The sequence below is a fragment of the Motacilla alba genome, chromosome 14, assembly GCF_015832195.1.
Source record: "Motacilla alba alba isolate MOTALB_02 chromosome 14, Motacilla_alba_V1.0_pri, whole genome shotgun sequence".
NCBI lineage: Eukaryota > Metazoa > Chordata > Aves > Passeriformes > Motacillidae > Motacilla > Motacilla alba.
In genome coordinates this window covers 12,293,508-12,304,488 of record NC_052029.1, presented here as the reverse complement: position 1 = coordinate 12,304,488, position 10,981 = coordinate 12,293,508, and the positions used below count along the sequence as shown (strand labels likewise).

At 49.4% G+C, this 10,981-nt stretch overlaps 2 protein-coding genes across 8 annotated transcripts in view; one reads left to right on the top strand and one right to left on the bottom strand.

Annotated features, from left to right (window-relative positions):
- Window positions 1-227: 227 nt before the first annotated feature.
- BRAT1 (BRCA1 associated ATM activator 1) lies at window positions 228-8,470 on the bottom strand. 2 transcript variants are annotated; one of them, XM_038151343.1, is made up of 13 exons: window positions 8,197-8,470; window positions 7,726-7,880; window positions 6,785-6,932; window positions 5,544-5,928; window positions 5,334-5,453; window positions 4,784-4,875; window positions 4,420-4,538; window positions 3,729-3,915; window positions 3,530-3,603; window positions 2,841-2,943; window positions 2,468-2,566; window positions 1,303-1,481; window positions 228-1,118 (listed from the first exon to the last, which is right to left on the bottom strand). In XM_038151343.1, the coding sequence occupies exons 1-13, from the start codon at window positions 8,372-8,374 to the stop codon at window positions 393-395; spliced, it is 2,565 nt and encodes an 854-aa protein (XP_038007271.1). In that variant the 5' UTR covers window positions 8,375-8,470; the 3' UTR covers window positions 228-392. The 2 variants fall into 2 exon arrangements, with proteins under 2 accessions (XP_038007271.1, XP_038007272.1); XM_038151344.1 differs by having other exon boundaries at window positions 6,785-6,929.
- The window catches only part of IQCE (IQ motif containing E), a 32,379-nt gene continuing 29,849 nt past the window's right edge, over window positions 8,452-10,981 (top strand). For 4 of the 6 annotated variants that reach the window (XM_038151350.1, XM_038151347.1, XM_038151349.1 and 1 more), the window contains exons 1-2: window positions 8,453-8,960; window positions 10,661-10,708. In XM_038151350.1, the coding sequence (XP_038007278.1) occupies window positions 8,556-8,960; window positions 10,661-10,708 (453 nt within the window). In that variant the 5' untranslated portion in view covers window positions 8,453-8,555. Of the gene's footprint in view, window positions 8,961-10,660; window positions 10,709-10,981 lie in introns of all 6 variants that reach the window. The other 2 variants (XM_038151346.1, XM_038151345.1) reach the window with 1 other exon arrangement.

Below are 10,981 nucleotides of genomic sequence, written 5' to 3'. Positions count from 1 at the left end.
CTGAGAGCTCTGTTTATAGAATAAATACAGAAAGGTCAAAACAAGTGTCCCTTAAAACCAGTCTCCATCAGTTGTAGCTACTCTGGCTCTAAAAGGAGCCTGCAACAGCTTGTTTTCAGTCACTCTTTTGGTTTTTTTTAAATGCTTCCTTATGTAGGCATGGTCTGGTGCTTTCTTAAAAGACAACAGCTTTAAAAAAAAGAACAAATGCCATTCTTAATGTTTTTACTTTGAAAAAGAAACAAGTTTATTGGAAACTACACTTTTTAACAAAAAAACAATTATCAGTATTAAAGCAAAGATTTTCTAACGCATTTAACAGATAACAAAACCATCCTTCTTCTCCAGAAGAAAACTGCTTGAGCACTGCTCCCTCAGAGCAAAAGCTGTGATCAGTAACAGTCAACTTCATTATCCTCTATGGTCCCCACAGCAGCAAGGATGTCCTGTAAGAGGGACTGAGGGCTTTCCTCCACATGGTCACTACTTTTATTTAGCTCATCATGCAGCTCCAGTAAGTCTATTGCACCCAAAGCTAACATCATGCTCTCTGGATCTTGGAAATCCACCCCAACATCACCATCCACAGGGAAGTTCTGAGCTAGAGAACCCTGTCTTAGTGTCCTCTGTAACCAGGCAATGCCACGTCCTGCAGGTGAATCTTCAATCTCCTGTGGATTCTCCAAAGTACTCATGGGGTAGAAATGACCTCTCAAGCCAACCAGCACATCACAGGCTCTCTGCCCCACGGGCTTGTCACAGTCACACAAAGATCCAAACAAAAACCCAAACAGCTTTGCTCGACAAAACACCTGCAGCAGCTCGTTCTGAGGGGTGGGACTTGTGACTGCAGAGGAGACAGGAGCATAGGGACACTGGGAAAGCTGGCAAATGGTCTGACTGCAGAAAGCTTCAACCAGCTCCAAACCACCAAGTCGGACTTCCCAGTCTAAGTCATGCTCCACAGTCTGGATGACTCTAGAGACAAACTGCTCTGTATCTTCCAGCTGACCTGTGCAGCCTTCTCTCAGCCACTTGGTGAAGATGCTGATCACAGCCCTCCTAGGAAAGCCCTCTGAGTCTGTTGACAAGATTTCCTGAAGCTTTGCTACAATGCTCTAGATGCAAAAAGACAGAAGAGAAAGCGCAGTGAGGGGAGGAACACACAAAGAAACAAAACCAGCAAGAGGTGAAAAATCTTCTCATTACTGGTTGTGCAACCTGCCTGCATCAGCAGATAACTTGGGAAGAAGTACAGCAGTAAAATGATGGGAATTGCTCATGCAGAAAAGGTTATCCTACCTCTTTGCTATACTGATTGCCACTGACAGGTGGCTCTGGAGCAAAGCAAGTAAAGGGGGCCAGGTGTCCCACAGCAGTCACGGCGCTCGCTCGCACGTAGCTCTCTGGGTCCTCCAGCAGGTTTTCTGTGAGCCTCAGCACCTCTGAGGACAGGAGACACTGCCTGAACTCCTTCTGGTCTGTAAACAAGACAGCAATCCAATGAAGTGGGACTTTATTTCCTCTGAGCATGAAGCTGTTCCCAGTGCAAACAGTCCTTTGCCTCATACAAGGATGGCTGCTGCCTGCAGGGAAGCTGCCAGGGAGAGGAGCTGCTGCAGGGACCAGGCAGATGTTCTGTGTCACACTCCCCCCTCTCCCAGCAGCTTTTAGTCGAGCCCTGACAGACACTGGAACTTGGAAAATCACACTTAGAGTTGTTTCAACAGCAAGAAAAAGCTTTCTGCAGGCAAGTGGGGACATGGTTCCAGCCTCATCAAATTTATGCCTTTGCTTAAAGGAAGAAAAGAATAGTCTTCCTTTTGTGTTGTCAGGCATATGGCAGAGAAAACAAAAGTAACTGCAGCACTGAGAGGGGCTGCAGGGTAAAGTGCTAATGCAGCTGAGCATGTTGGATACTTCTTTTGTGACCTGGGGACAACAGCAGTTGATAACATTCCCCTCCTTCCAACACAGCAGAGCTGCCGTAGGAAAATCAGCATTGCCTCAGTGCTACCTGCTGCAAGGCCTGAGCTATCAGTAAAGCAGAAAATCAGTATTAATCCCAAGCATATAAGCAGGTCTAGGCTTTTAGCCTCCTAAAGGCCAGCTCTCAGCCTGTTAAAAGAAACCAGACCCCAGTGCAGAGCAAACTGAAAAGCAGAAAGCATTCTCTGCCATTAAGCACTGTCACCTGCCTTGACAGACAAATCTCAACCCCTCAGTTTGACATCCCAAAAGTGCCATTAAGGCAGGTACAGCAATCTGAGTTCAACAGAAAAAGCAGGGTAAGTTTATTAATATTTTTGTCAGATTTTGATCATGATCTAAGAGTAAAAATCTTGACACTTCTTTCTTTTCTCAGCCCTCCAGTTACAGGTCAGAAGATGCTTCACCAGCCTGACTGACCTTCACAACGTTAAAGGAAATACTCCTCAAATCTGAACTGGTAAATCTTTGCACCTACCTCTCAAGCACTTAACCATGGAAGTGAGGAACTCCAGGGAAGAATCTCTCACTTCCCAGCATGGACTGCACAAACGTTTCTGCAGCACCACCAACACATCTGTAAAAGGCAAGTGACAAACCTGAATGGACATGAAAGGCAACAAGCCTAACTGAAACACTCACTGTACAACCTCTACATCATTTCATCTGATACAAGCCCTTTTGCTGCTGCTGGGTGCTTCTTCCAGAGCTGCAAAGCTGAACTTTGCAGCTAAACTTAAATTCAACATAATTGTGAACAAGTGAATCCAGTGGTTTGAGCAGGAAAGGCAGGCAGGAGCAGATTTCATGTGTGCCTCTAGCTGCTGGAACAGCTGGAACAGCTTCATTACCTTCCAAAATCTTCTCAGTTTGTTGCCTCTGACTGTTGGAGGAGGACAGTTCCTGCAAGCGTACCAACCACTTGGATGTAGCTTGAAAGGTTTTCTTTAGAACCTGAAGCAATGTAAAGCAGATTGACTTTACTACAGGAGGAGGCAGTGTTGCCTTTATGCCTTTAAAGGTAAAATTAATTTTAGCTTTAAACTTACGGAGAAATTATCAGAACAAAAAAGGGCATATGCCTCTTTACTAAGAAGCCAGCCACAAAAAATGGTGCTTAAATATCATTTCTAACAAACATCTAGAAAATCCCTGTGTTCAGCTTAGTATCATGAAGTTCTAGTGCCTCCAGCTTTGGGTTTGCAGCTGCCATCAGAGTCATTCAAACAAAACAAAGCAAAAAAACCAAATCCACTTAATAAAAAGAATTAAATACTTCATGACCACATCAAGCTGAGTATGTCAGTGCTACTCTTAGACAGGATGGCTCCTGTCTTCTCAAGAACTCTCAATGTACTGGTCAGTTACTTGCTCATTACAATTTTAGCTATTTTCTGCAAGCCACTCAGGCCAAGACAAGTGTCCTACATATTCTAACACAAAGTGTGCTAAGAAACAACTGCAGTCAGACCCTTTATGAGAATTACACCCCACTGGGGCACACTAATAGACCTGGATCTCTCCCTAGTTCTCTACTCACAGTAGGGCTGGTGTTTGGACTCTGCAGGTATGCCAGAAGGACATCAAATAGACTTCCTATGAGAGTGTCACAGTCTGAAACAGAGAAAACAAACCCAAAGGACCCACACTGAGAGATGGAGCAGCCAAATCCCTGCTGAAATACACAATGACATAGAATTGTAAAATTGCTTTGGATAAGAAAGCAGAGATTAACTCACCCTTTTTCTCTGAGAGTGCTGCAAGGACATCAAGAGCTGACTTTTGCACTCTGAAGCAATTGATCAAATTCCGGCTGATTGTGCTTCCCAGAGGAGAAGGTGGGCTCAGGAAGCCATTGCAGAACTGTAATATTGTCATGAGAGAGTGCAGCAAAGACACGCAGGGTAAATCCACTCTTAAATGTTTCTAATGGGTGAGAAAGAAAAGAACAGAAAAGAGTTTCCAGCAACAGTCTCAAGTACAGAGCAGTTTTAGGTCAGAAGGCAGCAAAAATTGCAACTTTTAGTGGGTTCTTAAGGTGCCACAATGTCAATAACTACAAATAAATTATCTTCCTCTCTTCCAAGAACTATTGCAAAGATGGAAGGAGATTCTTCTGACTGCTTGGGAAAGCAGTTCAATTTGTGTTTGTTCTAAGGATCAGTAATTGCAATACAAGTAAGGTATGGTAACAAAGCTCATCAAGACAAATTTAAAACTTAAGTGCAGTCCCTCTTTAAGAGTCTCAGTATCCCTGTTTTCCTGTTTAGAGCCTACTGTGCTAAATTTCCTTAAACGATGGAAACCCTCACTGCCAACTCCTCTCCACATTCTGTTATGCTCTACTGCAAAAGTTTGCAACCATCTTAACACTGTCTTTCAAGGAGCAGTTTGACTCCCAGGCTCTTTTTTTCCCTCTCTGAATGTTACCAGAGACAGCAGCTTCTCCAGGTGAGTGAGGGTTTGACACAGGAGACCAGCACAAGATGTCTTGGAGGACAGAAGACTTTCAACAGTGGCAGGATCACTGACAGACTCATCCAGCAAACCTAGAGGACCAAAGAAGGGCAGAGCTCAGGTGTCAATGAATAGAGAATGCTGTGATTTTTAAAGCTAACCAGGATATTCAGCTGATGTATGAACATGCCTTCAAATGCAACTGGCAGTAGGACTGACCACAAACACCACTATTGTCCTTGACTTCTCCTATTCTTTTTCCTCCAGTTTTGGCTGCACCAGGCACTTAAAATACTGGCAACCAGAGTGGCCTCTATCTTTTCTGTCACAACTGTACCTGCACATTCCAGAGGCTGGGAGGCTGCTCTCAAAATACAGTCCATTGGCTGAAGCAGAACAGTCAGCGCCTGAATCCTGACATCTTGTGGGCTTCGAGGAGGAAACAGCAGTTACCAACACAAGTCAACTTCAATTCCTTCCCAAATACTTGCCCCCAAATGCTGAGCAGGATAATGATTTTCATGCAGACTTTTAAACAAGCCAGCAATGACAGAGCAACAAAAGCAGTATCAAAATCTGAGCCTTCTTCCAAGGTCCCCTTGCTAACTGAAAGCAGAGGAGAAATGGCTCTGGAATTTAGAAGCAGCTTTAACAAGCTATGCAAGTAGAGAGTGGGATCCTGTGTAAGGAGGCTGGGAGAGAGGCATATCTTGTCAACAAAAGAGTGTCCTTCTATCTTAGAACAAGAGTATTATTTAGCCTGTAAATCAGTATCTGTATGTGCTGTATTCATCTGATGATTTCCTGCTGCTTTGTCACTACCTAAAAGGGAAATATGGAGCAGAAACACCTGCACAGTGTAGAAATTTCATTGCTTTAAGTCCTACCATTTGCAGAGCTTCAAAAGTCCCACTGCCAGAGGACCTGCTTGTACTGGGGTTAAGTGTTCCAGAGCAGAAGTTACTAATGCCCAAAAGCTGCCTTCAGTGCCACAAAATGCAGGGGATCTGAGAAGAGAGAAGTGTAAGTGTAACCCATCCCATGGTGGCAAACAGATCTATCTCAGCACGGGCTCCAAGGTGCCACAAGATCTTTACCGTGCCACGTTAAGCAAAAGATTGGCCAGCAGGGGCTGTGCTTGAACAGTCTCCTCCAGCAGAAAGGATTCTATCTGCTTGGCTATGTCTAACCAAAGGACTTCAGTCCATGCAGCATAACAACTGCCAAAACAACTGCCAAACAAACTGCTCAGCAGCTTCAGTGACTGCTCGATGTGAGAGGCAGAGCTGGACTGCAGGGACTCTTTGATGTGCTTTACAATCATCTGGGCACAGCCTGGCCAGTCGCAGTCCTTGGTACTGAGAGCTTTGGGTGTTTCAGACTCTAGGGAGAAGGTGAGCATGTGCACCAGGAGCTGGCTGGCAGCTGAAGCCACAAACAGGCTGGGATCCCCTTGCAGAGCGAAGATCACATCCATGCCTCCTGTGGGAAAACAAAACAAGTCACTGGAGCAATAAACAACCAGTCATGGCTCTATTCAGGTACCACACAGCTTTAAATGGTGGTGATGGGGTTTTTTTATACTTTATTTTGTAGTCTCTACTCAAAGTCAGCCAGTCCATAAGAACAAGCAAACAGAAGAAAATGAAATTGTTTTCAGATCCTCAGGGGTTTCATAACTCAGGATCAGACCTCAGTATAACATCAGGAACATCAGGGGAGTTGACAGCACGTTCTGTGTGTGTTTATGGACAGAGCCTGAACCATCTCAGGACATATCCAGTAGGAAAAACATGAACAGCAGTATCAGCACCACTTTTCCATCACATGGACAGCAGCATGTGCTGAACTTTAATACCAATCCAGTCTTTTAGACCCCTCTGTGCATGGGATCTAAAGTTGGTGTTAACAGCATCATTTACATACCTCTATAATAACAACAGGATTGCAAATGTGTGCAAGCACAAAGAGATAGATGAGCTTCTGCTCAGTTTTTCTGCACTAAAATCATGCTGAAATGTATCCTTTAGTAGGAGTTACAAATAAGAATACAGATAGCTCTTAATTTTATAAGGGCAATTTTATAAGATTCTTTCCCCTCTAAACAGAGCACCACCTTCAGGGTTTGGAGGAAAAAAACAAATGCATAAGCAACTTAACAAAAGTTAACTCAATGCTTTGCTAACTTAACCAACATCTTTCAACAGCTTCGTTCTTTTGACAAACGGCTTACTTTAACCTTAAATCAACAAAGACACCCATCTTGCACATTTGACACCTGAGCAAGAGGCTGGGACGGCAGGGACCCAGCAGGGCGGGCAGCCCCAGCAGCACTCACCCGAGGAGCAGAGGCAGTGCAGGGCAGGCAGGTGGTGCAGCATGCTGTGCGCTCCCTTCAGCCAGGCGCTGCGCACCGCCGCGTCCTCCCACGCCGCGCCGCCCCGCGGGCCCTCCGCGCCAAAGAGCCTCCCCAGCAGCTTCTCCTGCTGAGGCAGGGCACAACACAGAGTAAACAGCGAGCAGAGGGGCTGCTCTGAGCCAGTCAAGAGCATCAGTAGCGTAGTGAAACCTCCCCTTGCTACAAGTATCATAAAGTGGGCAGTTTTCAGAATCTCACGCTAAACGCAAAATACGGACAAAGCAGGGTGTTCAAAACCAAAACTGCTTTGTTTGCAGGTGCTAAAGGACAATTTATGTGCATCAGTTCCATCAGACTGCTTTGTACACCTGTACACATCTCTTCCCTGAATGAAGCCTTTTGGTTTTTGTACTAAAATGTATCATGGTGCAAAAAGCACTGCTTTAGAAAGCTCCCTTGTTTTTGCAGGGAATCAAAAACTTCCTGTCAACCTACTGTGGAGGGAAAATGACATGTGTTAGTGCAGTTTAAATCTGCAGGATCTGTCCTGGGATACAGCACTGTGCAGTGACTGCTGTGAAATAGCATCCACAGGATTCACAGAACGACTAGGCTGGAAGAGACCTTCAAGATCATCCAGTCCGAGCCAGAGCTGTGTTACCCCATACACTCTTTTGAACTAAAAATGGAAGCACTACACCCCAGCGTTCACAGTCCTGCTGTGGTGAGACAGAAGGGAAAAGCAGCTGTACACGAGAACTGAACAGGAATGGTGGTGGCAGGTCTTTGCTGTCAAATCACTTTTGCTGAGTTGTTCCACGTAACCCATAAATTCACTAAGCAGAACATGCACGTTTTTAGGGATCATCCATCCAGAAGGAGCAGACAGACACACAGCAGCAGAGTGACCAGACACTCACCTGCAGGTGCTGGAAGCGGCTTTCGGAAGAGGCGAGGATGCCGGCCAGCTGCAGGGTGAAGGACAGGAGGCCGGGGCTGGGGTCCGGCAGGGCCAGCACGGAGCTGAGGAGCTCTGTCAGACACGGGTTGTCCTGCACCAGCTCCACAGTGGGGTCTGCCAAGGAGAGGCCAGAGAACAGCACCTCACTGCCAGCACTGTCCTGTCTCACTGAAGCGCTTCCCCGAGCTGCTAGAACCGGTGAATGCGGGTGCACCCACAGCACCTCAGGGTCACAGCACCTTAGACATTGTGCGGACACTCCAATCCCACCCGGGCCGCTGTTCCCGTGTCACCTGCGCCAGGGACCCTGCCCTGGCACGGGGCTGCACTGGATGATCTCTACCGCTCCCTTCCACCCCGAACTACTCTGCGATCCCGTGATGGATCTCCCCTCCCCCGGCACCAGCCCCGGCCGGCCCCCGGCGCTCACCGAACCACGTCAGGCTGCGGAACCAGTCCAGCAGTTTCTCCAGGCAGGTGTCGTCGAGGCCGGGCTGCCGCGGGTCGGCCAGGGCGGCGCACACTCCGGGCAGCAGCACGGCGCACTCGCGGGTCATGGCGAAGCGGCGGCGGGCCCGGGCCACGAAGCGGGACTGGGGGTCGCACATGGCCGGGCCCAGCGGCACCGGCACCGGCACCGGCCCCGAGCCGGCCCGGCCGCACCGCGAGTGTCGCAAAGGGGGCGCGGCCAGCGGGCAGGGGGCGTGGCCAGCGGCCGGTCAGGGGGCGTGACCCGGGCGCGCTCCAGGGGCCGGCGGCGGCTGCGGGACGGTAGCGGCGGTGAGCGGGATGGAGTTGCGCCCTGCCCGGAGTTATCCCGGCGCTCTCGGGCAGAAGCTCTCGGCCCGCAAGTGGAGCGGAGCCCTCGCAGAGCCCGCTCCGCCGCCCGCCGGGGTTTCGCTCCCTGCGGGGCCGCTTGGTGTCACCCGCGCTCCGCCGCCGGGCCGAGCCCTCCCCCGACACCGCCTGCAGGCGTGCCCCCGCTCTGCGCATGCGTCACCGCCGCGGGCCGCCGAGGGTTGCCATGGTTACCGCGAGCCGGAAGTGCCGCCGGGGGGCGATGGCTGCCCCCAGCCCCGAGCCGGCGGCCACGGCCCGAGGGCGGCCCCGCGGCCCCGCCGCCTCGTGAGGCCTTCCCGCTGCTCTCCCACCATGGCCCGGGGGGCCGGCGAGGCCGCCGCGGAGGGGGAGCTGGTAAGGAGAGAGCGGCGGGGAGGAGGAGAAGGCCCCGGGTCTAGGCCTGCTTCGGCTCGGGCTCGGCTCAGGAAACGCTCCCTCGAGGCCGGGGCAAAACTTTGGAGCACCCCCGCGCTCGGAGGGGGAGTGGGATGGCTTCTGCCTTCTCCAGCCCCCGGGACTCTGGGCTCTGCTTGTGTCTCCCCGAGTGCCCCGCAGCCCGGCACAGCGGTGACAAAGTCTCGAGCTGTGCTAAGGAAGTTTAGGTGGGACGTTAGGAAGAATTTCTTCACAGGAAGAGTGATTAGATATTGGAAGGGGCTGCCCAGGGAGGTGGTGGATTTGCCGTCCCTGGAGGTGGACGTGGCACTCAGCGCCGTGGTCTGGTTGGCAAGGTGGTGTTGGGTCATAGGTTGGACTCGATGATCTTGGAGGGCTTTTCCAGCGTAGATAATTCTGTGATTCTGTGTTGGTGTTTGTCTCCCAGCTCCTCAGCAGCCCGCTGGAGGTTTTGAGCCCCTTTGGAACCCCCAGGCTCTGTTGCTGCCTGCTGCAGGTGGCTCTGGTTGGGGCAGTTTTGCAGCAGCAAAGGAGCTCTGAAGGTTACCAGGCAATAGTGGTGGGGCTCTTACTGCATGTTTGTGTCCTGGCCAAGGTTTTGTTGTTACCATTTATCAAAGCCAGGCACTCTCCACATTGTCTGATTCCAAACGTGATAGCTGCAGTTAGGCAGAGATATTTCAGAATGAGACGCCTTAAAATGACAAAATTAATCAGTGTGCTGCAAGGAGTATTGCCTCAGGAAATGAAAAACTGTATGGCCTGGTGTGTGAGGACACATCCCTGCCTGCTCTCAGGCAGCATGGCAGGCTCTTTAAGCTGCTCTCCTTGCTCCTGTTCTGCCAGCCAGGGTTTCCAAAAATACTTCATCCCTTCCCCTGCCTCTTACAGGCACAGATCAGCATCTGTCCAGGATTGGTGCTGAGTGCCACAGAGTCAGCAGCAAGTGGAAAAGGTCTTTCTGTGGGGGCAGCATCCAGATAATTTGGGAGCTAAGTGGAAATTTTCCTTCAGCTGTGGATATGCTTGCATTTTAGAGGGAGGGAAACTTGACATCTTCCTTGTATTTGAGTTTTTTTCCCTCAGCCTGGGCACTTCTCCATTTCCATACAGCAGCTGAACAGTCCCACAGCATAGCAGGGGTAGCACAGGTGAGGGAGGAAGGGAAGAGCTGAGTGGGTTGCAGCTTAAATGGTGGAGAAATTCATGCAGAGCCAGCTGAAGGTTCTGCTGGTGCAGTGCTGTGCACTGCAGTGCCAAGTCTCTGTGACTCAAGTGCCCTCAAAGTGTCCCTGCTCGTGGCACAGAGGTTGAAACTGGATGATCTTTAAGGTCTCTTCCATCCCACAGCATTCTATGATGTTCATTGCTGAAGTGACTTTCACAATATCCCAAAACTACTTGTATTAGAGCAAATGCTGCTGGCTTTTGCAGCAAGAGCCCCACCATCTTTCAGTGGCTTTAGTGTTTTTAAAAAATGGCTTATTTTTGTCTTAAACCATTGACATTCTAGCAATGCAATGGAAGAGAAACAGAGGCTTTGGTCACAGCGTTTACTGTTTGAATGTATTGCTCTCCAGCTTTGTTGAGCTGTAGAAGTTTTCTGGATGTGTATTGCAAGCAGCTGTTCAGTAGCAATGTCCTGTCTGTGTTTCCAGGGAGATGACAGCCTGTCTGTGATAACCTGCCAGTCAGACACAGCCGTGGTGAGTTTGGATTAATGCCCCAAAACCCCTCTGGAGTTCCTGCTCATCTGTGTGCTGCCTCCTGCTCACCAAGCAGCCCTCAGAGAGGAGAGTGAACAGTGGCACTGCAAAGGGTCACAAACCTCTGATTTCAGATGTAATTCTGCCTTCCAGATTCTCAGCACTGGGGCTGCAAATGATGTTTGGCTTTATTTTGCTGTTCTATCAAGTTGTGAGCTTAAGCAATCCTTTTAGAGAGTTTTAATGGAATTGAATAACTCCTTTAGCTAAAGG

Coding starts and splice junctions, on each gene's coding strand:
- BRAT1 (XM_038151343.1), bottom strand. CDS start 8,374: ATGTGCGACCCCCAGTCCCGCTTCGTGGCCCGGGCCCGCCGCCGCTTC. Junction 5,454..5,543: donor CTTTTGCTTAACGTGGCACG/GTAAAGATCTTG, acceptor CTCTCTTCTCAG/ATCCCCTGCATTTTGTGGCA. Junction 3,916..4,419: donor TGGAGAAGCTGCTGTCTCTG/GTAACATTCAGA, acceptor CTCACCCATTAG/AAACATTTAAGAGTGGATTT.